The sequence below is a fragment of the Mastigoproctus giganteus genome, chromosome 5 (genome assembly GCF_048544385.1).
Source record: "Mastigoproctus giganteus isolate SK-2022 chromosome 5, ASM4854438v1, whole genome shotgun sequence".
Classification (NCBI taxonomy): domain Eukaryota; kingdom Metazoa; phylum Arthropoda; class Arachnida; order Uropygi; family Thelyphonidae; genus Mastigoproctus; species Mastigoproctus giganteus.
In genome coordinates, this window is record NC_143579.1 from 206,760,447 (window position 1) to 206,785,317 (window position 24,871).

General features: G+C 37.8%; 1 protein-coding gene across 1 annotated transcript in view; it reads right to left on the minus strand.

The window, feature by feature from the left end:
- Positions 1-13,933: 13,933 nt before the first annotated feature.
- The window catches only part of LOC150086035 (uncharacterized), a 209,270-nt gene continuing 198,332 nt past the window's right edge, over positions 13,934-24,871 (minus strand). Inside the window, exon 13 of the mRNA XM_090374776.1 lies at positions 13,934-13,995. Coding sequence (XP_090230902.1) covers positions 13,940-13,995 — 56 coding nt within the window. The 3' untranslated portion in view covers positions 13,934-13,939. The remainder of the gene's footprint in view (positions 13,996-24,871) is intronic.

Consider the following 24,871-nt stretch of genomic DNA (forward strand, 5'->3'; position numbering starts at 1 on the left):
AAGTGAAAGTGCACTTTACCTGTCCACAGGATGTTAAATAATCATTCTGGATCCTGCATAACCTTGTGAATCATCCACTGGGTAAAATCAGGACGTTTTATGATTCCATCAATATGTCAATCAAGTTTTTTTTCTCCAATTGATGCATATATTAGATTTTATAGGGAAACAGGTCACACAGGAGATATACAGTGAGCAACAGATGAATTCAAAGAATTTGATCAAGCTTATTGTTGCATCTCATCAATTCTCTAAATCACTTCTTATGATGCTGACAGATGACCACTTCTAGTATTAGCAGTTAAGCTTCTTCAAAATGCTTTTTGATATTATTTTTTTATTTTATTATTATTATTTTTTATATTATTATTAGCTGTATGGTGCAAGGAAGCCTGAGGCTTATGCTACACCAGCCAAAAAAAAAAAAAAATCCTGAGTTACCCTGAGAGAGAGAGAGAGAGAGAGAGAGAGAAGTAGAAAGGAATCACCAAGAAAGAGAAGGATGATGATATCCAGCTAAGGATCCTGGGTGTGCCAAGCCCAAACTCACCAGATGTGAGCCCCTGAGATATGATTTTTAATATGGTTCTTCTTGAACAAGGAGGCCTTTAAACATTTTTCTGCCTTTTTCATATGTCTTAAGGGCTACAAGAACACTATGGCTATGCTTGTAATAAAGTTCAATTAAAAGTGTTTTATATTTAGACAACATTTTAATATTAACTTCACTGGACTTGATTACTTAATTTAGGCATGTAGCTTCAAGCTTTTTATGTTTATGACAAAGAATAAGATCACAAGCAAACAATTGAATTTTCAAATCAAAAATCCTTCCTTTTTATAATGAAATTATATCCTTTTTATAATTTCATTATAACAAGGAAGGATACTGTAATTCAAAATTTTCAAAAGTTAATTTGTTTATTAGTGTGAATAAATTCCTTAATCCACTGGTGGCTAACAGTTGAACTAATATTTTATTGTTTAAAAAATCCCACATATACTGTACAATTTTTACTTGAAATCCATCCTAGAATGTCAGGTAAAAATAGCAACTTCCAATATCAAATCAGTGTGAAAGAGCAACCTCTTAGACAAAATTCATATCTGTGGCTCAAACGTGCCCACTTCTTTGTAAGGAAATATTCAAAGCAGGTCATAAACAGATAACATGTGTTCTTGCATGTCCAATGTGGTCATACATGTGAAATTCATGTATTTAATTATTAATTAATTACTAAGTATAATTAATAATAAATGTTAGTTTAACCTGGCAGTAGTTGCACACCCAATTGTAATAAAAAAGGTCATATGATACCTGATAGGTTGCAACCCCCTTCCCCCGAAGTGTTTGAATTCTGCTTGGAGTACACCAATGCCTGACCTCTTACTAATCGATTTCAATGCTTATTAAATGTATTTTTTACACCTGTTATTTTCGATAAAACAAAACTATTAATTCTGCTGTAAAAAAAGATAGACAAAATATAAACACAAAATTGTCATTTCCATTTTTGAGTTTATAAAGCTATTATACATGCTAAATACCTGCCAGCAGAAACCATATATTTCTGCTGGCAGGTAACATATATAAATATTTAAAAATAATAATACAATAAATAAATATATACACTCGGTGATTACAGAATTATTATACTGCAAGCCGTACGGCATAGTCCGTTTGTAATGGACTATGCCGTATAGCTTGCAGTATAAAAAGCTGAAGAGGTTTACATGCTGGGTTGGTAATTTGAATCTGGTCATGGCACGTAGTAAAGATATCATGGAGTTTCAAAAGGACATGATTGTGGGAGCTCATGCATCGGGTGCTTCTATATCAGAAATGGCATGTCTTGTAGGTTGCTCACAGCCCAAAATGGTAAAGGTGCACAAAGAATGATGCTGAATGGGTCAAACTACCTCCGCCGACAGAACTATAACGGATTATGCAAAGTGCATGATCATGATGAGTGAAAGGTGCAGCATCATAATACAGTATGGGGAATGCAAGAATATCCCAAATCATGATGTGCTGCACACTGAGCTGCATGGGGTTCCACAGCAGATAACCCAAGAAACACCCTCTCCTCACTGCAGATCATCATCAACAGCAAATGTTGTGGTGTCAACAGCATGCAAATTAGACACTGGAGGACTGGAAACAAGTGTGCTAGTTGGATGAGACCAAAAACCTGGCACAACATATCGATGAATACTTTTGTGTGTGGCACAAGAAACACAAGTCCATGGACCTATTGTGCATGGTGACCACTATCCAGGCAGGTGGCAGTCATTTCTTAATATGGGGAATGTTTTTCTGGCAAGAACTAGTACCCCTGGTGCATATGGACCAACATTTTGCGGGTGAGGTCTACCAGCAGCTCTTAGGACACTATGTGCACCCTGCCGTGTTGCATATTTTCCTGGACAGAAACGGTATCTTTCAAGCACAACGGTATCCAGCTGTTGGACTAGATTTTGCAGCTCCGGCGAATGCTAAGTTTTTATTTATATTTAGCCGTTTCATTGACTTAATTTTTATATTAAATTGTTTTCTATATGTAGCTTTTTAGTCCTATTCAAGCTGTTTGGTTTATTGTGAATTTAGATAGCAATTTTGAAAGTTGAAAGTTAATACTTAAGTGTCCGTAGATTTTACCGTTAGTAACTTGCTGCCATTGTTATACAATATGGAATAGTGTAACGTATATCCTGAACTCCATTATATCCTGTATATCCCTCCAGCAATGAGAGCACAACAATACAAATGGCCCTCAGTCCCCAGCAGCTTTCACTCTCCCTCTTACGGCAGCGAGAGGATCAGAGTGGAAGCAGAGGGTGCTAAGAATCTCTGGGTACAACCAGGCTGCCATGCACGGAAATTGAACCTGGCATGTTATAACGTACGATCACTCATCGGTGAAGACAGGATATTAGAGCTGGAAAAGGAATTAGAAAATGTGAATTGGAATATCATTGGTTTGGCTGAAACAAGAAGAAGAAATGAATCACTTATAAGTTTATCAAGTGGAAATCTCCTGTACACTAATGGAAACAGTGAAAGGAGTGAAGGTGGAGTTGGGTTTCTGGTCCATAAAGATTTTAAAAACAACATTTTGGAATTCAAAAGTACATCACCAAGGGTGTCAAGACTAATACTCAAGATTTCTAAGAGGTACAAGCTAAAGATTATAATGATTTATGCACCAACATCGAGCCATGATGATGAAGAGGTTGAAGAAATGTACACTGAAACTGAGAGTCTTCTAGATGAGCAGAAAACCCACTACACTATTATTATGGGGGACTTCAATGCTAAGGTTGGAAAAAGGCAAAACAGTACAGAAAGAGGAACTATAGGAAATTTTGGAATTGGTGAAAGAAATAAAAGAGGTGAAAGACTTGTGGAATTTGCAGAATTTCAAGGAATGTCAGTAATGAACACTTTTTTCAAGAAAAGGGTGAACAGAAAGTGGACATGGAAGAGTCCAAATGGATTAACAACTAATGAAATCGACTTCATCCTCACTAACAGAAGATATATTGTGAATGATGTTACCGTCCTGAATAAGGTAAATGTTGGAAGTGATCACAGAATGGTAAGATGTACACTTGATATAGATGTAGGAAAGGAAAGGAAAAAACTGACTCGAGTAAATAATACAAAGGTCTTTGAAATAACAGAGGAGGAGAAAAAGCAGTATGTACTGGAACTTAAGAACAAGTTTGAGCTTCTGCAGACTGCTCAGGACCAAGATATCGACGAGGAATATTACAACTTTCTGAAAGTGATAAAGCCCAAGAAACCTATAGGGAAACAGAGATCCAAAGAAGAAAAAATTAGCCAAGAAACACTTGTCATGATGAACCAAAGACGACAAATGAAGAGCAAGAAAAACACTGACAGGGAGAAAATTGAGTATACTGAGTTATGCAAAGCCATTAGAAAGAGACTCAGAGAGGACATAAGAAGATTTAACACAAGAAAAGTAGAACAAGCATTAAGGGAAAACAAAGGATTTAAATCAGCAGCCATGAGCAGTAATACAGAAAGACAAATGATACTGAAACTGAAGAATAGCGATGGTGTACTTATAAATAGCAGAGAAGGCATAATTCAAATAGCAGAAGACTACTATAGAGAATTATACAAGGAGCGAGGGAATGATACCAGCAGTGGGGAAGATGGATTGCAAAGTAGCAACACATACGACACACCCGATATTCTTCCTGATGAGGTAGAACATGCATTGAAGAAAATGAAGAATCGGAAAGCCCCGGGGGAAGATGAAGTTACTGTAGAGTTGTTAAAATTGGGAGGAAGAGACATAACACAAAAACTGGCAAGGCTCTTCACAAAGTGCATTAGAAAAGGTGTGATGCTTAAGCAGTGGAATAATGCAATCATAGTTTTGCTGCATAAGAAAGGAGATAAATCAGAAATTGGAAATTATAGACCAATTAGCTTGTTATCCCATATCTGCAAGTTGTTTACAAGGGTCATTACTAACAGATTAGAAAGAATACTTGATGAGAATCAACCGAAAGAGCAAGCTGGCTTTAGGACAGGATTCTCAACTATGGATCACCTTCATGTAATATCACAGCTAATGGAGAAAGCAAATGAATATAAAACACCATTATGCCTGGCATTTGTGGATTATGAAAAGGCATTTGACTCTATACAGCATAAGGCAATGTTTCAGGCACTGGAAAGACAAGGCATAGATACTCCATATATTATGATTTTGAAGAAAATATATGAGAGTGCTACCTCCTTTATTAGACTAGACAAAGACAGTAGCAAATTTAAAATCGAGAAAGGAGTTCGACAAGGAGACACAATATCTCCGAAGCTGTTTACTGCTGCCCTTGAGGAAGCTTTCAGAAGATTAGACTGGTCGCAGAAAGGAGTCAATGTGAACGGAGAGTACCTAAACCATTTACGATTTGCAGATGACATTGTGGTCATAAGCCACGATCCCAAAGAATTAGAGGAAAATCTTAATCAGTTATGCACAGTTAGTAAGGATTTTGGACTAAAGATGAATATGGCTAAAACAAAAGTAATGATGAACAAGTATGCCACAGAAAGGGAAATAATGATTGAAGGAGCAGTAATTGAAAAGGTGGAGTCATATACTTATCTGGGACAAGTTATTAGCTGGAATAATGATAAATGGCTGGAAGTAAAGAGAAGAATAAATTTTGGATGGATAGCATTCAGGAAATATAGTCACATACTGAAGAGCAATATCCCAGTTTGTCTGAAACGTAAAATAATGAATCAATGTATACTCCCCACCATGACTTATGGAAGTGAAACTTGGGCACTCACCAAAAGAATGGAAGAGAAGCTAAGAACTACACAGCGAAGAATGGAACGAATTATATTGGGAATCAGACTGTTAGATAAGAAGAGAAACACATGGATTAGGCAGCAAACTCAAGTAAAGGACATTCTTATCAAAACTAAAGAACTAAAATGGTCTTGGGCAGGATACATAGCTCGAAGACATGATGACAGATGGACTAAGAAAATAACAGAATGGTACCCAAGAGGAGCTAGAAGAAAACCTGGAAGACAAAGGCGGAGATGGATAGATGAAATTCATGAGTTTTTGAGTAGTAAATGGATGGCCAGTGCTCAAAACAGAAAGAACTGGAAAGTTGCTGGAGAGGCCTTCATCCTGCAGTGGATTGAAAATGGCTGATGATGATATCCTGAACTTGACAGTGTAAGGTTTAATGTAAAACTAGATAGTGAAATACAGCAAACTGTAATAGAAATCTGTTAGTTTAGTTTAGCATTATCAATTAATCAATTAAAAATTTATTAATCTCATTAAATTTCACTATTAATTAAATTGTACTTAAATGGAATCATGACCCAGACTAGAGCAGCAAAGCAATGAGCACAACGTAGCTGTAGTACTGTGGCTCAGGGGAGAACTGAACGAGGCGATTCTCCAAACACATCAGTCTAAAAAAAAATGAGCAAAATGTGAAATGTTTGCAGACCTGTTTGGAACAGGACATGATCTAGCCAAGGAGGATGTCTTTGTGTATGCTAGGTGCAGAGACTGTGAAGAAATTAGGTGCCAACTCAGCATTCTGATATGCATCTATGAGAATTTGAGGTGTAGGGTAGATGCCCTTGAAGAAATTAATATGAGGGGAACATCAAGCTCTTAGCTGTCCAACTCAATGCCACAGCTCACTTCAGTGCATCAGGCAACACAGCGGAAATCTCCAAGGCAAAATGCGCTGGTCCCACAAGAACTAGTTATTGTCAGTGACTCTATTGTCAGGGAGATGGGGAATATATTATGCAAAAAGGATAGGTGGAACAGAACCAGAGTACGTCTGCCAGTGGCAAAGTTCATGACGTTGTAGAGCAGATATCATCTTTTAAAGCACAAAAGGTGATATTGTTGTACGTGTTGGCACTAATGACCTTAAGAGTAACAGATCTGCAGATTTACTTAACAAGTACAGGTCAATGTTGAAAAAAAAAGTCGTGAATTAGGGTTAAATTTGAAAGTGTCTGCAATTCTGCCCAGATACGATAGGAGGATGGGGTATAAGATGACAGCCTTGTCAATTCGGCCCTGGAGAGATTGCGCAAGGCTCATGGGGTAGAATTTTTTTCAGCATGGTCTGTGCTTGCTAACAGGAGAGATTGCTTCTACAGGGATAGGATACATTTAAATAGAAAGGGTGCAAGAATATTTGCTGATGCTATCAAGGCAGTGTTAGGTGGGTTGGAAAACTGCTAGCTTGGGGCAATTCACAGACTAAAAGATTAACAGTAGCCGCAGGCAAAGGTGAAAGTGATTCTTGCACTGCTTCTATTGGAATGAGCAGCAGCCTAGAGAGCAGGTTGCTTGGCATTTCAAGAGCTGTTGGGTGCCATCATGGAACAAGTAAATACATGGGCTGTGTTACAGTAACTAAGAGTAAGAACAGGTGCATGTAGGCTTGCATGTACACCAATGCTAGAAGTATAGTAAATAAATTTGATGAATTTCAAGTGCTGATCAAAGGCAGATATTGTTGGGATATCAGAGATGCTGTCACACATATATAAGCAGTGTATAATTGGAATTTGGAGAATACAATGTGTACAGAAAGGATAGACAGGGTAGGAAGAGAGGAGGGGTTATGCTGTTAGTAAAAAAACAGATAAAATGTAAGGAAATTCATCAAGTTGATATAGGAGTGTGTTGTAAGCCTAATGACTCTGATGAGTACAAGTAACAATTGTGCAGAGAATTAAAGTGGGCCAGTAAATTAGAATGTCTTGTAATTGGGGATTTTAATTTTATATTGACTGGAACTCGTGGGTTGGTCACTCGCACGCTAGGAAGACTTTGGTGGATTTATTGGAGGACTGTTTTCTACAGCAATATGTTTGAGGGGTAAGTAGAGAGAGTTATACTCTTAATCTGATTATCAGCAGTGATTATTCTTGCATTAAGAATTTGCAGATAAAGGAACCACTAAGTGACAGTGCTCACAGTGTATCGATGTGGGATTTACTTAAAGATATAACTGCCGTTGAGGGTAAAGGGAAGGGTTTTTGTTTTCATAAAGGTGACTACAGTGGGATCAACTGATAATGTTTAAAACAGCGAATTCTAAATGGGAAGCCTTCAAGGAATTAATCTTGGAAGCTACTAGGCTTTCATACCTACTAAGAAAAACTGTTTCAGATGTGTGGGATGCATATAAATTATCAGGAGACACAGAAACCTATTACAGATATAAGTTAGTCTATAATAAAGTCACAAAGGAGGTTAGGCAAGCGAAAGGCTGATTACAAGAAATGCGGGGAAAAGGATGCAAAGAAAAACAACAAAGACTTCTTTACTTATGTAAACTTTAGAAGGAAGGGAATGAATCAGATTGTTCCACTATGATGTTGGTGGTTCGACTGTTGATGATCCTGATCAGATAGCCGATGAACTGAATGAGTATTTTGCATTTACGTTCACACATCAGGAATTCTGTAAGGAAGGGGAGGACAGAAGTTTACTAAACTCGAACAGGGAGCTAAACGATTTTGTAATAACGGAGAGCAAAGTGGAGGAGAAATTGCTGAAGATAAACATAAGAAAGGCACCTGGGGTGGATGGAACTTATCTAGTTATATTGAAGGAGGCGGCAAGGGAAGTTAGCAAACCCTTAGCCATAATTATGAGAGCATCTTTAGATTCAGGGGAGGTCCCCAAGGACTGGAGATGTGCAAATGTATCCCCAATTCACAAAGGGGGTTCAAAGGATGACACAAATAATTATAGACCTATTACTTTAACTTCTGTTCCAGGGAAAATAATTTAGTCGCTGGTTCAAGAAGTGATGCAGGAGCACTTAGACAAGACTGCAGTAATAGTTCAGACACAGCATGGGTCTGTTAATCGGAATTCTTGTCTCTGACCAATCTGACTGGATACTACGATGTGGTCACAAAGGAACTGGATGCAAAAATAATTTTGATATCATATATTTGGATTTTAGGAAAGCTTTGGATACTGTTGCACATGAAAGACTGCCATGTCATTGAACCTGCACTGTCCATGGGTGGTTAGAGGAACACAGTGATGATATGACCCAACTTTACTGGCTCTCAAATTCACCTGACTTCAATCGAATTGTACACCAATGGATGTTCTGGAACAGGAAGTGAGGCATATGAATATGGAACCGTCTTTACAAATTGGAGCAGTATGGCATTAAGGGCAAGATGCTGCAACGGATAAAGGGATGGTTGAGTGGGAGATGGCAGAGAAGGGTAATAAATGGACACTGCTCTACTTGGACTAGTGGAATCCCCCAGGATTTGATGCTGGGCCCAATGTTGTTTTGTGTATTTATCAATGATATCGATCAAGGTATATCAGGCTTAATGTCCAAGTTTGCAGATGATACGAAGTTTGGCAGAGTTGTTAATGACAGTAAAGACAGTATACTACAGCAACTGGATCTAATAAAGTTAGGTAGATGGGCTGAGAAGTGGCAACTAAAATTTTAACATTGACAAATGCAAAGTACTGCATATGGGTAGGAGTAACCAAAGAGAAACGTACCAACTGTGTGGTACTACACTCAGCAAAGTGGAGAATGAAAAAGACCTGGGGGTAATTGTTCAGTCACATATGAAGTTCTCTAAGCAGTCCAGAGGGGCTGCCAGAGCAGGCCATGGAATTTTGTCAATTATATATAGGAATTTTGCTAGCAGAGACAAGAAGGCGATTATCCCCTTGTATAAGGCAATCGTTCAGGCCACACCTTGAGTACTGCGTACAGGTCTGGAGGTGTCATCAAATCAGATCACCTCACAGGTACCTGCAAGGTGATCTGATTGAAGGTCTTGAATGGTTTGAGCAGGCTCAATGCTGATCAGATAATCCTGCTTGCTCAGATTAAGAACCTGAGGTAGCATAGATTCAAATTGAGGAAAGACAATTGTAGAATAGATGTGCGGAAGTTTGCCTTTAACCAGCAGGTAGTTGATTGCTGGAACAGACTTCCATCTGTTGTTGTGCAAGTTGATAGCTTAAATAAATTTAAGGCTGAAATAGACAAATATTTGGATGGGTGAAATGGGAAGGTTTTTTTTTTTGGCTGCGCCTATATAAGCCTGCTTTCTTGCATCATATGCCTGAACTAATGGTAACGCTAAGACAATGTGCTGTGTCATTGAGCCCGCACTGTCCATGGGTGGTAGAGGAACACAGTGATGATACGACTCATTTTGACTGGCCTCCAAATTCACCTGACTTCAATCCAGTTGTACGAGTGTGGTTCAATAAAGAATCACCCTAACCTAGCTGCAGAGATGCTAGCCTGTTGATTTTTGGCACAGGTTTTAGTCCTTCTCTACATAGCCACCGTGAAGATTTGCAGTTTTCCCATCAATGGATGAGGCTACGGATACCATTTTTGTAGAAGTGGTGAGGTTGGTTTTTGAACCATGACTCTGTTGCAGAAATGAGTGTCTCATCATCATGGAAGTGGTTCCCCAGAAGAAATGATCTGAGGTAAGGAAACAAGAAGTCCGATGGTGCAAAATGAGTAGGTAGGATGGGGCAGTATTTCATATCCACAAGTGACCATTTGTGTTGTTGCAATTTCAGAAGTGTGAACTGGGGCATTGTCTTGAAGCATTTTCACACCTTTGGACAGCATGCCAAACCTACATGTTTTGATTTTCTCCTGTAATTTTGTGAGTAAGTTGGCATAATAGGCACCTGTAATTATTCTACCTTTCGGCAGGTAATTAGTCATTATTATGCCTTTCGCATCCGAAAACACTGTCAGCAAGACCTTTCATGCTGATGCTTGGACCCTTGCCTTTTTGGGGGATGGGAAACCATGATGTCACCATTCCATGGGCTGTTTTTTACTTTCAGGGTCAAAATGGTGTATCCAACTTTCATCCTGAGTGATTAGACGAGAGAAAAAGTCTTTCTCATTTTTTTGGCACAGGGCTAACAACCCTTGTGATTTCTGTTGTCGATCACCCTTCTGGAAACTAGTCAATGATCAGGGAATCCATCTTGCACTCAATTTCCGTAAATGGAGTTGGTCATGAAAGACTGTTTCAACAGAGCCCACACTAATCTTCACCTCCTGGAACAATTGGCAAGAAGAGAGAAGGTAGTGCAAGAAGAGAATTTTCATCCTTTTTTGTATGGATTACAAGAATTAAATGGCGCCTCCGTAGCCAAGTGGGCAGGAGCAGCAGTGCATAGCACACGCTTCTTGATTAGACCCAGGGTTCGAGCTTGTGACCACCAAATACAGAGGATGCAGTAAGGTCAGGAAATGACCACCACATATCCCCGGAGCAATATGGCCTTAGTTGCTAATGCTCCTAAAAACCGAATAACAACAACAACCTGGGACAATTCACGCACAGATATCCGGCAATCTTCCATGATTAATGACGCCACTTTTCTGATCGTCCTGTCCTGTCATCAATGGCTGAATGGGGACGACCTGGAATGGGCTCAGATTCTACCAATGCCCAACCACACTTAAACTGTCTATGCCAGTGCTTCACAATGCCAAATGATGGGGCTTCATCCTTATATACAGTAGTCATCTCCTCGTGGATTTCTTTAGGAGATTTCCCCTTCAAGAACAGATACTGGATTACAGGTCTGGCTTCAACTTTGTCCATGATGCTACTTCGTCACACATTCAGCTCTGTAAGAGGAAAACAAATTAAGACACAGGGCTGAAATTTTACACCTTCAGTACAGAGATATGTGTGATGCTACACACAAAATATCATTACTATGTGATATGTGGAAGTAGGTGAGGGTGATTCTTTATTGAACCACCCTGGTACACCCGTGGGATGTTCTGGAAAAGGAAGTGAGGCATATGGACATGTCTTTAATTCCAACACTGTGGAAAGCCTTTCAGACAGCATGGCTGCAGGATTCCTATGGCATCTTCAGACATCTAGTGGAATTATTTCCTAGACGAACAGCGACTTCTATCCTTGTGAACAGTGGATCAACACGATATTAAGTAGGTGGCCATAATTCAGTGATCACTGAGTGTACACTGAAAGGACAGAATTCGTGGGATACCTGGTTCCTTGGCAATGCAACACTGTCTTACCCCTCTCGCTAGTGGATAAATCCACTGCTTCGCAGGTTTATAGGTACAGTGCATCACTGCATTCACGTAGATGGTAATTCGATGTCAGTATGGATAAACATCATGAGTTAACCGACTTTGAAAAAGGGATGATAGTGGGTGTCCGACACATGGGTCGCTACATCGCAGAGGTGGTACAGAAATTGAACTATCCCTGTTCGACAGTATCAAGAGTGTATTGGGAATACGCCATTTCCGGAATAACAACTCATCGTGGATAGTGCTGTGGGTGGAGAAAGGTGGTCAATGATCGTGACCATTGATTGCCTGTCTCACATTATTTCAGCCAACTGGAGAGTGACAGTGGCACAAATCACCCAACTTCAACGAGGGAGGTACCAGAAACGTCTCCACCAAAGACCATCAGGAGATCATTAGCCTCAATATGTTATGGGAGCCAGCGACCCACTAAAGTTCCATTACTAACACCACGATGCAGGACTCTACGCTTCAACTGGGCGAAAGAACATCAGCACTAGATCTTGGATGATTGGAGATGAGTCTCCTGGTCCGATGAGTCCTGTTTCCAGTTATTTCGAGCAGACGAAAACTGCATATATGGCGGAAACTGCATGAAGCTAAGCACCCATCATGTCAACAAGGAACTGTTCAGACAGGTGGATGGTTGGTAATGGTCTGGGGCATGTTCAACTGGCACTCGTTGGGACCTCTAGTGTGTCTAGCTGCATCTCTGAACAGTCCAGGTTACGTGTCCATCCTTGCAGACCATCTGCATCTCTTCATGGTCATCATGCATCCACAGGGCAATGGACTCTTCCAGCAGGACAATGCACCTCCCCCACAGAGCCATGAACATGAACCCTGTGGAGCATCTTTGGGATGCTGTGAAAAGGTCCATTGGAGCGTTCGATCCTCCACCCAGGAATGCGACAGAATTATGGACAGTGGTGCAGCAAGCATGGATGGAAATACCTGTGGAATGCTTCTGTGAACTAGTGGACTCAATGGCTCACCATGTGACGCCCTTATCTGGGCAAAAGGTGGGCCTATCCCATGATTTCTGTCTACTCAGCGAATGTATCATAACCTGTAGGACCCACTTCAGGGATGGATTTAGGATGTAAAACCAATAAAAAAAATTCATGTAAAAAAGGTCTGATTTGACTTGTTTTCCGAGTTACAGCCATTTTTGTGTTCCAGCAATTCTTTCCACAAACCAAGCTAGCATAGCTGGCTCCATTCAACTGTTCACTAACAACTTGATATCTCATAGAGGGTCTTACTGTAGTTACGTAAACAAGGTTCTGCAGTGTCCTTTGAGTGATCTAAGTTCCGACAAGGGCACTACATTTCGAGCTTGTTATTAATATTTTGATTCAGATGGTGGTACACACATAAACACCAGAACTGTTGATTTGGAAGAACAGATCCTCGATCATGTTGAAGATAATGATGCTGACAGTACCCAAAGGATAGCAACAGCAAAGAATGTGGGACATATGACTGTGTGGAGAATTTTACAGGAACAACAGCTTTAGTCATATCAATTTCAGAGGACACAAGGACTTACAGAAGCTGACTACAGAGCACAAAGAAGCTTTTGGTTTCTGCACATATGTGCTTGTAATCAGCATTTCCTATCTGCTGTATTGTTTATTGATGAAACTGAATTTACCAGGGATGGTGTGGTCAATTTTCACAACGCTCTTCGATGGGCTGAAAAAAATCCCCATGCCAATGTTCAATCAACACACCATTAATAATTCAGCATGCATGTATGGGTAGGAATTATTCTTCCTGGGAGATTAACAGGAGCATTCTACTCCAATTTTTTAAGAGAACGTTTAGATGAGTGGTTGGAAGAGGTTACACTTGATGTCATTGTTTGCATGAGGTTTATGCACGACAGTGCTCCATCTCAATTTAGCCAGGTTGCTAGTATCTTCATGGATTACTGATTCCCTAAAAATGAAATTCCCTAATAACAGCCCAGGTCCAAATTTTCTGAATTAATAACATTCAATTATAATGGAATTTTAATCTATGTATGGGCATGCATGCACACACACACACAGGTGCTCACAATTGGACAGATACGTATTTGCACAGAAAAAAAAAATAGTTTTAAAAAAAACTTAGATAAATTCAATATTAACAAAACTAGAGAAAGGTCTAATGCACAGAAGAGAACGAATCTTTGCATAATTTTATTACCTTTTACACATTAAATAAATTGCACAGACTTCATGAACACCTCCAACCTAAAGCTTTAGAATTTATAAAAGAATAACACTTACTTCATTCATAAGACAATTGCCACATGATGTGTAGGAGCCCATAAAACTTTCAGTGGTGAACCTATGTATAAAATAATAATTCATATTGAAATAAACACCTAAACATTTATTCAAAAAACTTTCCTGTTAGGAAATTTCTAAATTCTAAAAAAAAAAAATTCATAAATTTTTACCTGCTATAGTAGGACAAGCTCCAAAAGAAGCTATGAATTTAATATCATAATTAATAGCTTACTCAATAATTATTTATAGCCAAGATTAAACAGGACAAGTTCAGATGTAATGATACCTTTATCTCTATTATTACAAGTTTTCAGGAATTAGTACTCTTTCATTATAGCTATCACAAAAATTCATATTAAGCTGAGAATAAAAATCTTGTGGAAAAGTGACCTCAAATATTTTAAACTTAAACAATAAAGTGAAAGCTACAATCTCTAAATGATATACAATGGTATGTTTTCTGTATTTAACCACAAAATCAGAAGTTGTTATAAACAACATATTGTTTTACAAGTGTCTAAAAGTGATGATATCAAATATTGGGAAAATGAAAAAATCTGAGCTCATGCAGTCACTGAATATCTTAATAAGAAAGGAATCATACAAGTATATATATAATAGGATACAACAAATACATGAGGCGATGATATTCCATCATATGCAACAGTAAAGAGACAGTATCTGAATTCATCACATCAGGAACTGCCTTGAAGAAGGTAAAAGGTTCAGTAGGCCTTCAACCGAAAGTGTCAATCAGATCAATTACACAATAACAAAAGAGATTCACCATCTGCTATATTGGCAATATCTATTAAAATGGTGCAGGAAAAACTGAAAGGCGTTCTGAGTGGTGTCCCAGGAATGAAGGTTTCTGTACTTGGGCCAAGGGGGTAGCACAGTGGTTCTAATCACCATCTTCCCCATATTGGGTGGAAAAGGTCCAGGTTTAAATCCTGTCAAAAAAGGAAGGAAATTTTATGGGCCTCTTTTACTCCATGGCTGAATTAGGTCTCAGGCATGGATTCAAGCCTTTTCACTCCAGAAACTCAGGTTTTTCATCCCTTGTGGTGGAGGTTGATAGCCTAAATAAGTTTAAGGCTCAGCTGGACAGGTATTTGGAACGAACAGAGGGGTGAAGTGGAAGTGGGTTTTTTTTTTTTTTTTTTGGCTGATGCTGCATAAGCTTGCTTTCTTGCATCAAATGCCTCTACTAATGCTAATGCTAATGCTAAAAACAGGAAAATTGACCAGAGAACACATACAATTTAATGGCTATAATATATACGCAGATGAATTACTTTTTGGGTGAAAAATATTTACTTAAAAATATTTATGAAACAGGCTCTTAACAGAACATCTCCTCAGCATTTTGAAGCAGATTCAAAGAATTTTTTGGTTACATCTGTCATGATGGATGAAACCTGAGTCCATTTATTCCGATCACAAGGAAAAAACACTCCATGCAACAGATGCACTCTCTGTCTTCCAACTCTAAAGAAGTTCATTCTTTAGGGATAAGAGCTAGCAAGGTGATATCAATTTTCTGGGATTGGAGATTTGCTGTTAGTGATTTATTTTGAAAAGAATCAGACTACCACAGGGATATTTATTTTTCACTTCAGGGAAAGTTATGCAACAATATCAAAGCTAAGTGGTGGTAAAGCTTACAAAAGGAACCATCTTTCACCTGGGTTTGTTTGTTATTTGGTTTTAAGGAGCATTAACAACTAAGGCCATATTGCTCCGGGAATATGGGGTGGTCATTCCCTTGACCTTTCTGCATCCTCCGTATTTGGTGGTGATGGGCTCGAACCCAGGTCTAATCAAGAAGCGTGTGCTACGCACTGCATCTTTCACCTGGACATCAACAGATAGTTGTAATGGAAACAATTCATAATTGTGAGTTTGAACTTCTGGAACACTAGTCTTATTCACCTAATTTAGCACCATTAAAATTGAACCACTTTCCTGAAATCTTATTTAGCTAGGATTAATTTTATTTTCACACAGATTCAAAATACAGCATGGCTATATTCCATAGCATTATGAAGGATTTGGATAAAACTTTTGAACATGGGATCAAAGTTTTGACGAAACGGTGGAAGAAGTGAATCCATAAGGAGAAAGATTAAAAATCTAGACCTACCCATATGAGTAATTATCTATTTTCAGCTCTTCATGAAACTTGGTTGCAACATGTGAACAGCAAGTATCACACTAGGCAGCTCACTGACACCAAGATGTAGTTTTTCCTCCATCCATTTATTATTAATTTTTTTGTTCAAAGTGCAAAACTCCATAAAGTGATGAAAACCTGTTATTTTCTTACAGCTTGTACAGAAAAATAAATGTATAGTAAAAAATATAGTATGTGCTAAAAAAGTTTAGGTCTGGATGGAGCAATTCTGCACACACTACCAAAAACATTAGAAAATTCTGTCCCAGAATACATTTTGTCACATGGTGACAAGAAAGAGTAAAACAGGCTGAACAGTATAGCCAAGCCTGTCAGTAACAGACATTTAAGGGTATGACTTTAAACATAGTAGTGACATTCCATAGCCAAATGAGCAGGTGCAAAGGTTGATGGCAGTTGCTAATGGGAAAAAGATATGCTGTGGTGCAATGAATTCTACTTCACTTTTTTCTAAAAGTGACAAATCAGTCCCTCCATAAAGTGATGGATCCTACATATAACATAGTGCATACCTATGGATAGAATCATGTTGTGACAGTGCTAATGGCTTTAGTGGGAAGTGTTCATTTTTACAGGAAAAATACAGTGTCAACATCAGAAGGATCACTGCACTTTCACCATGCCACTTTCTGAAGTGATTAAACCTTTTTCACCCTTCTTTTTTCAATATGCTGTTTGCCTGTACTGTCAAAAGCTGAATTAAGATTTCAAAGTTAAGTTATTACTTTTTAAATTTGTGGAGAACGAAAAAATAAAACCTTTAGTTATTTGCCCATTGCAAGTAAAATTCTGGAGTCTTGCTGCTAAGTATATTTGAACTATACTGCAAGTTACGAGAATGGATTATTACTACTGGGAATGAAAGTGTGAAGATAAAAAAAAAAAAAAAAATTTTTTTTAATTCTTTAGTGTTAATCTATTGATTCTTTAGTGTTAACTATGCTGTATTGATGGGTTAACACTTTTTATTTGAATTTCTGTTGAAGTTTATACGTTTAAGGTCCACTAAAGACTGAATTCTGATGAAATAGCATCTTAAAATTTATTTTTTGTTTATTAGTCATAAAAAAAACTGTATTTTGTAGTTTTTTTTTTTTGCTGGATCAGAATTTTATGATTATTCCATTAAATATGGAATAATTATGAGTTCTAGATCCTTCTAATATAATTTTCTATAAGTTTACCCAATGTAAATTTGCTGACAATGAAATGCCAACTTATAGACCTGGGGGTCCAAAGTGAGGTCTACACATGGATTTCAGTTATTGAGGAAAATGTTTGATTTTGACATTAATAAAGAAGATAGGAATATTGGATTACTACTAATCCCTTCTGCAAAAAGGATGATAATGTGAGTAAAAAAAGACTGTTGAAGTTTGCTAGGCATAATAAGACTTCTTGTATTTGGATATAGTATCCAACTATTCTTTTGAAGAAGTTTCGCAAATAATGGTTAATAGATTAGTAGGAGCAAATGATGCAAGAAAGCAAGATTATACAGCATCAGCCAATTTAAAATAAGAAAAGAAAAACCTTACAACACCTGTCCATCCTCTCTAATAATTCCTCTAGTTCTAACTTAAATTTATTCAATCTGCCCACTTCCACATTGCCAGATGATAATTTGTTCTAACAATAAATTAACCACTGACTAAAAGCAAATTTCCATATATCTTCCTGCAACCAACCTTCTTCGATTTAAATTTATGTCCCTGCTTTATTAGCAAGAGTAAAGATGCCATCAGCATTTAACTTAACCATCACAGCCTTTCAACAGTCAAATTTTCTTGCAGGTGCCAAGTTTCCAGATTTTGCAATTTGCAGAACCGAAGTTGTTATCAGAAAAAGCACCCTTCTGTTCCCTCACTGTAAGTAAGTTGCTCTTCTCTGCACCTGTTCTAATACGTCCAAGAAGTGATGGATGAACAACATCCTTCCTAGAATAAGGCTTCCAGGTCTGTATAAAGTATCTCAAAGTACTCTAGGTCGACTAACTGCTGCCTTATACAGTGGAATACAGTAAACCCCCGCTATTCGCGGTATCTGTATTCGCGGTCGCCGATTTAATATAAAATGAAACCTAAAAATTTGTGAATTTTAAAGCGCCGTGAATATTTTCCGCCATAAAAAAACATGGGCGTGGCTAAAATTATCTTTCCCGGTCAAAACAGCGCTCAGTGGGTGGGGGGAGAGGGGTGACAAAATCGCGAGCGTGGATGTTTCTCGCTAATCCTTGTTCAGTATGCGTTATGCGTTTGTCATGGAAGGTTTCGTCGTTTGCTTTTAATTTATATGCTTATAAATTGAATAAATTTATCAATTTATAAGCTTACAAAAATGATGAATCTACCGTTTTGCAGTGTAAAACAGACTTTTTCGAGTGTGTTAACGGAAGAAAGTGACTATTGTGGACAAGTTCTTTCTAACCCCTACAAAAATATGGCTACGAATAAAAAGAGAAATGTGAAAATATCAAAGAAGGTGATGACATTAGCGAATAAAATTGAGTTATTAGACAAAATTTCTAATGGTGAAAGTGTCTCCTCAGTGGCAAAACATTATAAAATCAATGAGTCAACCGTACGTTCAATCAAGAAATCGGAAGAAAAAATCCGCCATAGTGTCCGTGAAAAACGCGCTAATTGTTTCAAAAATTTGCTCTGTAACTCGTGATGTTAAATTAGAAAAAATGGAAAAGGCCTTAAATCTGTGGATAGAAGACCGAACTCAAAATAAAATTCCGTTAAGTTCACTTATCATTCGTGAAAAGGCAAAACTCCTTTATCAACACTTTAGCGAAACTGGTGAAATTTAACACTTTAGCGAAACTGGTGATAGCACTGGCGGGATGTTTTTTTTGCTAGCAAGCAAAGGCGCTGGTTTGAAAGATTTGTTTGAAATTTCTAATAAATATTACATTTAATATTAAATTGTTTCTTATTTTCTTTTCAATGCCATATGCTTGCATTTCACTATGTACTGTCTATGTACATAGTCATATTATGAAGGTACATAGACAAAATTTTAGACTAGTTTTTCTTATATATTTCATACTTTGGAACGGAACCCCTTTATTACTATGGGAGCCATAGCTCAGTATTCGCGTTTTCGGTATTCGCGACATTTCTCAGGAACGTAACCCCCGCGAATAGTGGGGGTTTACTGTAATTACCTCCTTATTGTTGCTGGCAAGATTCCTGTATATCATTAACAAAACCCCCATGAGCTGTCCTAGCTGCACTGCTCAGAGGACTTTGTTTCTGACTGCCAACCATCCCCAAGTAGTTTTCATTCTCCACTACCCTCAGTGTGGTACCATAAAGTTGGCATGTTATTCTGAGATTACTGCTAACCATATGCAGTACCTTCCATTTGTCAGTGTTAAAACTCCAATTCTTCAAATAGGCCTCAAGAGTTAGGAAAATAACCACTTGCAATAACTGTAATGGATACACCAACGCGTATATATGACACAGAGTTTAATAAAATAAATTAAACAAAGGAAAAAAATTGTATATTTAATATAAAAATGAAATACACTGATTAAAGGTATAGAATTAAAATCAATAAACAATAACAGATAAAATTAAAAAATACATGAATATTACAGAGTTAAAAGCAATAAAAACAACACCGAAGCTTTCAAAGGTGACTACCTCCTTTGTCAAAAAATAGAACTTTACAGCCATGGTACATCCTTAAATAACACCGGCAGGATCATGATTCTTGGTACATATTACTGGAGGAGCATGAAAATTGTCCTCCATGCATGGAGACAGGATATGGCCTACGAGCGTACCAGGTGGAACCATTCATCTGGTCTAAAGTTCACATTCTCGAAGAGAGGATAAATATGGACTTCCCCATCTGTATTAATGATGTTATATTCCAAACAACAAATTCATAAGCTGTTGAGCCATTTCTGGTGCCAATATCTGTGGAAACGATCAAAAATAATTGCATCATCTGGAGAAATTTTATGACCTTCTTCCCAGTAAGGGAGGAAGATTAAAGTATTACACACTCTGATGATCCCAACTAAATGGGGTAGGAGGTTATCCATGTATTGGATAACCTCCTACCCCATTTTGCAGCTCCGGTGAACGCTAAGCTTTTATTCTTATTTAGCCGTTTTATTGACTTAACTGTTATATTAAATTATTTTCTATAAGTAGCTTTATAGTCCTAGTCAAGCTCCTTGGTTTATTTTGAATTCAGATATAGTGATTTTGAAAGTTAATACTTAGTATTTAGATATAGCGGTTTTGAAAGTTAATACAGGAAACCCTTGATTAATGCGGTTTTGAACAATGCGGTTTTAATTAGCGCGCAAAATTTTTTTGATACTATCCCCTTAATATATGCGTTATCAAATTTGATTAGTGCGCTGTTTTTTTCTTGCGGTGCTTGGCAACTCACAACGGCGCCTAAAGTGGCAAATACGTGACACGCACTCACCAGGGTCTTCTAACTTAAATGAATGGGAATCGACTCCAAAATGCTCGACAGCAGCACCCCATACCACTCTGAAATTGAAATTTGCTCTGGTAACTCATATTCTTTTATTCTTTTATTATTAATATTAAACTTCTTTAATATTATGATATTAAAGAAGCAGTTGAGAACATACACAAATCGTGGGAAGAAATGACGAACAGCTGCATGAGAGCTGTCTGGCAGAATCTTTTGCCTGAATGCGCAAATGATTTTTGCAGTTTCATTAATCCTGTCAACAAAGTTATTGATGAAATTACTACAATTGGAAAAGACCTCGGCTTTGAGGAAGTAGATTCAGAAAACGTTAGAGAATTATTGGAATCGCATTCAAAAGACTTAAGTAACGACGATCTTGAAATTGAGCATCAACATGCATACGAGGAAGAAGGCGAAAATGAAGCAGAAGAAAAGCAATTTGCTCCCAAAGAAATTTCATTCAAAAAACTTGAACTGTTCAATACACTTTAAAAAGCAAAAGAACTCATACTAGAGATTGATCCAGATGCAGAGAGAAGCATGAACGTTCGTTGAGGGTTAGATAAGCAAATTGATTGTTATCGCAAAATCATGGAGGAAAGAAAGAAAGCTACCACTGTTCAATCGAAGTTAGATAAGTTTTTTTTTGCAAAAAATAAAATTTAAATCATACTATCTTTTTTTAAATTTATTCCTTAATAATTTAAGAACTATGCAGTGCATTATAGGTACGTATTGAGTAAGAAAAAATACATTTTTACAATTTCATAATTTTCAAGGATTCATTATAATTATTCCCATTGTTTCTTAAGTTTGATTAGTGGGGTTTTAATATGTGCGGTATATTTCAAGGATTCATTAACCGCACTAATCAAGGGTTTCCTGTACTTGGTGTCTGTAGATTTTACTGTTCGTAACTTGCTGCCACTGTTATATGATATGGAATAGCATAACGCATATCGCGAAATTGTTAGCATAAGGTTTAACATAAAACTAGATAGCGAATACGTAGCACTGTATTAGAAATCTGTTAGCTTAGTACAGTATTATCAATTAATCAGTAAAATTTATTAACCTTATTAAATTTCATTGTTCATTAAATTGTACTTAAATCATGACCTAGACTAGAGTAGCAAAGCAGTATTCACAGGTTAGTGGGAGTGCCGTGGCTCAGGGGACAACTGAAGAGGACGATTATCCAACGCATCACAGTCTAAAAGTATAGTAAACACATTGCAGTCTAAAAGTATAGTAAATAAATTTGATGAATTTGAAGTGCTGGTCAAGACATCAAAGACAGATATTGTTAGGGTATCAGAGACATGGTGACACACAGGTATAAACAGCGCAGAATTGGAATTTGGGGGGGGCACAATGTGTACAGAAAGGATAGGAAGGGAGGAGGGAGTTATGCTGTGAGTTAAGAAACACAAAATCTAAGGAAGTGCATCCAGTTGGTTTGGTTTGGATTTTATTGGTGCATTAGCAACTAAGGCTATAATGCGCCAAGACCAGGTGCATCCAGTTGACATGGATGGACAGGGCAATGTTGAGTCAGTTTGGTGTGACATAAACACTGGGAAAGAGAAAATAAGAGTAGGAATGTGTTATAGGCCAAATAACTCTGATGAGTACAATGAACAATTGTGCAGAGAAATAGAGTGGACCAGTAAATCAGAATGTCTTGTAATAGAGGATTTTAGCTTTCCACATGTTGACTGGAACTTGTGGATTGGTCACTCGCATGCTAGCAAAACTTTTGTGAATTTATTGGAGGATTGTTTTCTACAGCAACATGTTTGCGGGGCAAGCAGAGGGAGTAATACTCTTCATCTGATTATCAGCAGTGATTATTCAAGCATTAAGAATTTGCAGATAAAGGAACCACTAGGTGACAGTGATCACAGTGTACTGTTGTGATTTACTCAAAGATGCAACTACCATCAAGGGTAAAGGGGAAGGTTTTTGTTTTCGGAAAGGTGACTACAGTGGTCTCAGAAGTTTTTAAATTCTAGACAGTGGGATCAACTGATGTTAAAAACAACGAATTCTAAATGGGAAGCCTTCAAGGAATTAGTCATGGAAGCTACTAGGCTTTTCATACCAACTAAGAAATACAGTTTAAGATTCAGACCTATATGGATGTCAGATGAACTAATGAGGCTCGTAGCACAGAATAAACATGCACGGGATGCATATAAATTATCAGATGACACAGAAGCCGGTGGCAGATATAAGCTAGTCTGTATTCAATTCGCAAAGGAGGCTAGGCAAATGAAGGCTGATTATGAGAAATCCTTGGCAAAGGATGCAAATAAAAACAACAAAGACTTCTTTACTTATGTTAACTCTAGAAGGAAGGAGATAAATCAGATTGATCCACTTTACGTTGGTGGTTCGACTTTTCATGATTCTGCTTAGATAGCTGACAAACTGAATGGGTATTTTGCATCTACATTCACACATCAGGAATTCTGTAAGGAAGGGGGGGGGGGGAAGACAGAAGGTTGCTAAACTCTAATAGGGAGGCTAAACGATTTTGTAATAACGAAGAGCAAGGTGGAGGAGAAACTGTTGAAATTAAACATAAAAAGACACATTGGGCAGATGGAATCTATCCAGTTATATTGAAGGAGGCAGCAAGGGAAGTTAGCAAACCCCTAGCCATAATTATGAGAGTATCTTTAGATTCACAGGAGATCCCTATGGACTGGAGAAGTGCAAATGTATACCCAATTCACAAAGGGGTTTCAAAGGGTGGTAGAAATAATTATAGACCTGTTAGTTTAACTTCCGGGGGAAAATAATGGAGCAACTGGTTAAAGAAGTTGTTTGTTTGTTGTTATTTGGTTTTTAGGAGCATTAGCAACTAGGGCCATATTGCTCCGGGAATATGCGGTGGTCATTCCCTGACATTCCCGCATCCTCCATATTTGGTGGCAATGGGCTCGAACCCTGGTCTAATCAAGAAGCGTGTGCTATGCACTGCTGCTCCTTCCCACCTGGCTACGGAGGCACCGGTTAAAAAAGTGATGCAGGATCACCTAGACAAGACTACATGGGTTTGTTAAGGGGAAGTCGTGTCTGACCAATTTGATTGGATACAATGATGTGGTCACAAAGGAACTGGATCCAAAAAAATAATTTTGATTTTATATACTTGGATTTCAGGAAAGCTTTTGATACTGTTGCACATGGAAGACTGCTGTACAAATTAGAGTGGTATGGCATTAAGGGAAAATTCTGCATGGATAAAGAGATGGTTGAGTGGGAGACCGTAGAGAGCAGTAATAAATGAACACTGCTCTACATGGACTAATGTTATTAGTGGAGTCCCCCAGGGTTCGGTGCTGGGCATTGTTGTTTGGTGTACAGTCAATCCTCGTATAGCACAATAGTTGTGTTCCTAGAAACCGTTGTGCAATATAAATAACAGGACCTATGGGAAAAATAGGGTTAGGTGCTGACCACCCAAGACTGAACACACATTTGTAACCAAAACATTACCAAACACAATAAATAATCGTAATAAAATACTTACGTATTTTATTACATAATAATTTATTACGTAATAAAATATTGCTAATGCTTTTGCTTCTATCGTAAGCAAACAAACTTGTTCTTTGTTTGATTTTCTATCCAAACAGATGACATGGATAAAGAGATGGTTGAGTGGGAGACCATAGACAGTGGTAATAAATGGACACTGCTCTACATGGACTAAGTGTTATTAGTGGAGTGCTCCAGGGTTCGGTGCTGGGCATTGTTATTTTGTGTACAGTCAATCCTCGTATAGTATGATAGTTGTGTTCCTAGAAACCCTCATGCAATATGAATAACAGGCCCTATGGGAAAAATTGGGTTAGGTGCCGACCACCCAAGATTGAACACACATTTTTAACCAAAACATTACCAAACACAATAAATAAAATACTTACATAATAAAATATTGCTAATGCTTTTGCTTCTATTGTAAGCAAACAAACTTGTTCTTTGTTTGATTTTCTATCCAAACAGATGACAGCGGTTTCATCTCTTCCAATTCTTTGTGTCTTGATCTAATGGATTTTGTTACACTTTGAGTTGTTCCTGCTATGAAAGTTGTTGTTTTTATTTTCTCTGCATTCTTTCTAATTCTCATTGCATCTAGTTGCTTTCTAATTCGTGTTGGCTCATTTAGGCCTGTAGCATGTGCAATATGACATGGTCTTTCATTTTGTTCAAAGTGTTTCGCAGTTTCATATTTTTTCTCTATCGACAGAGG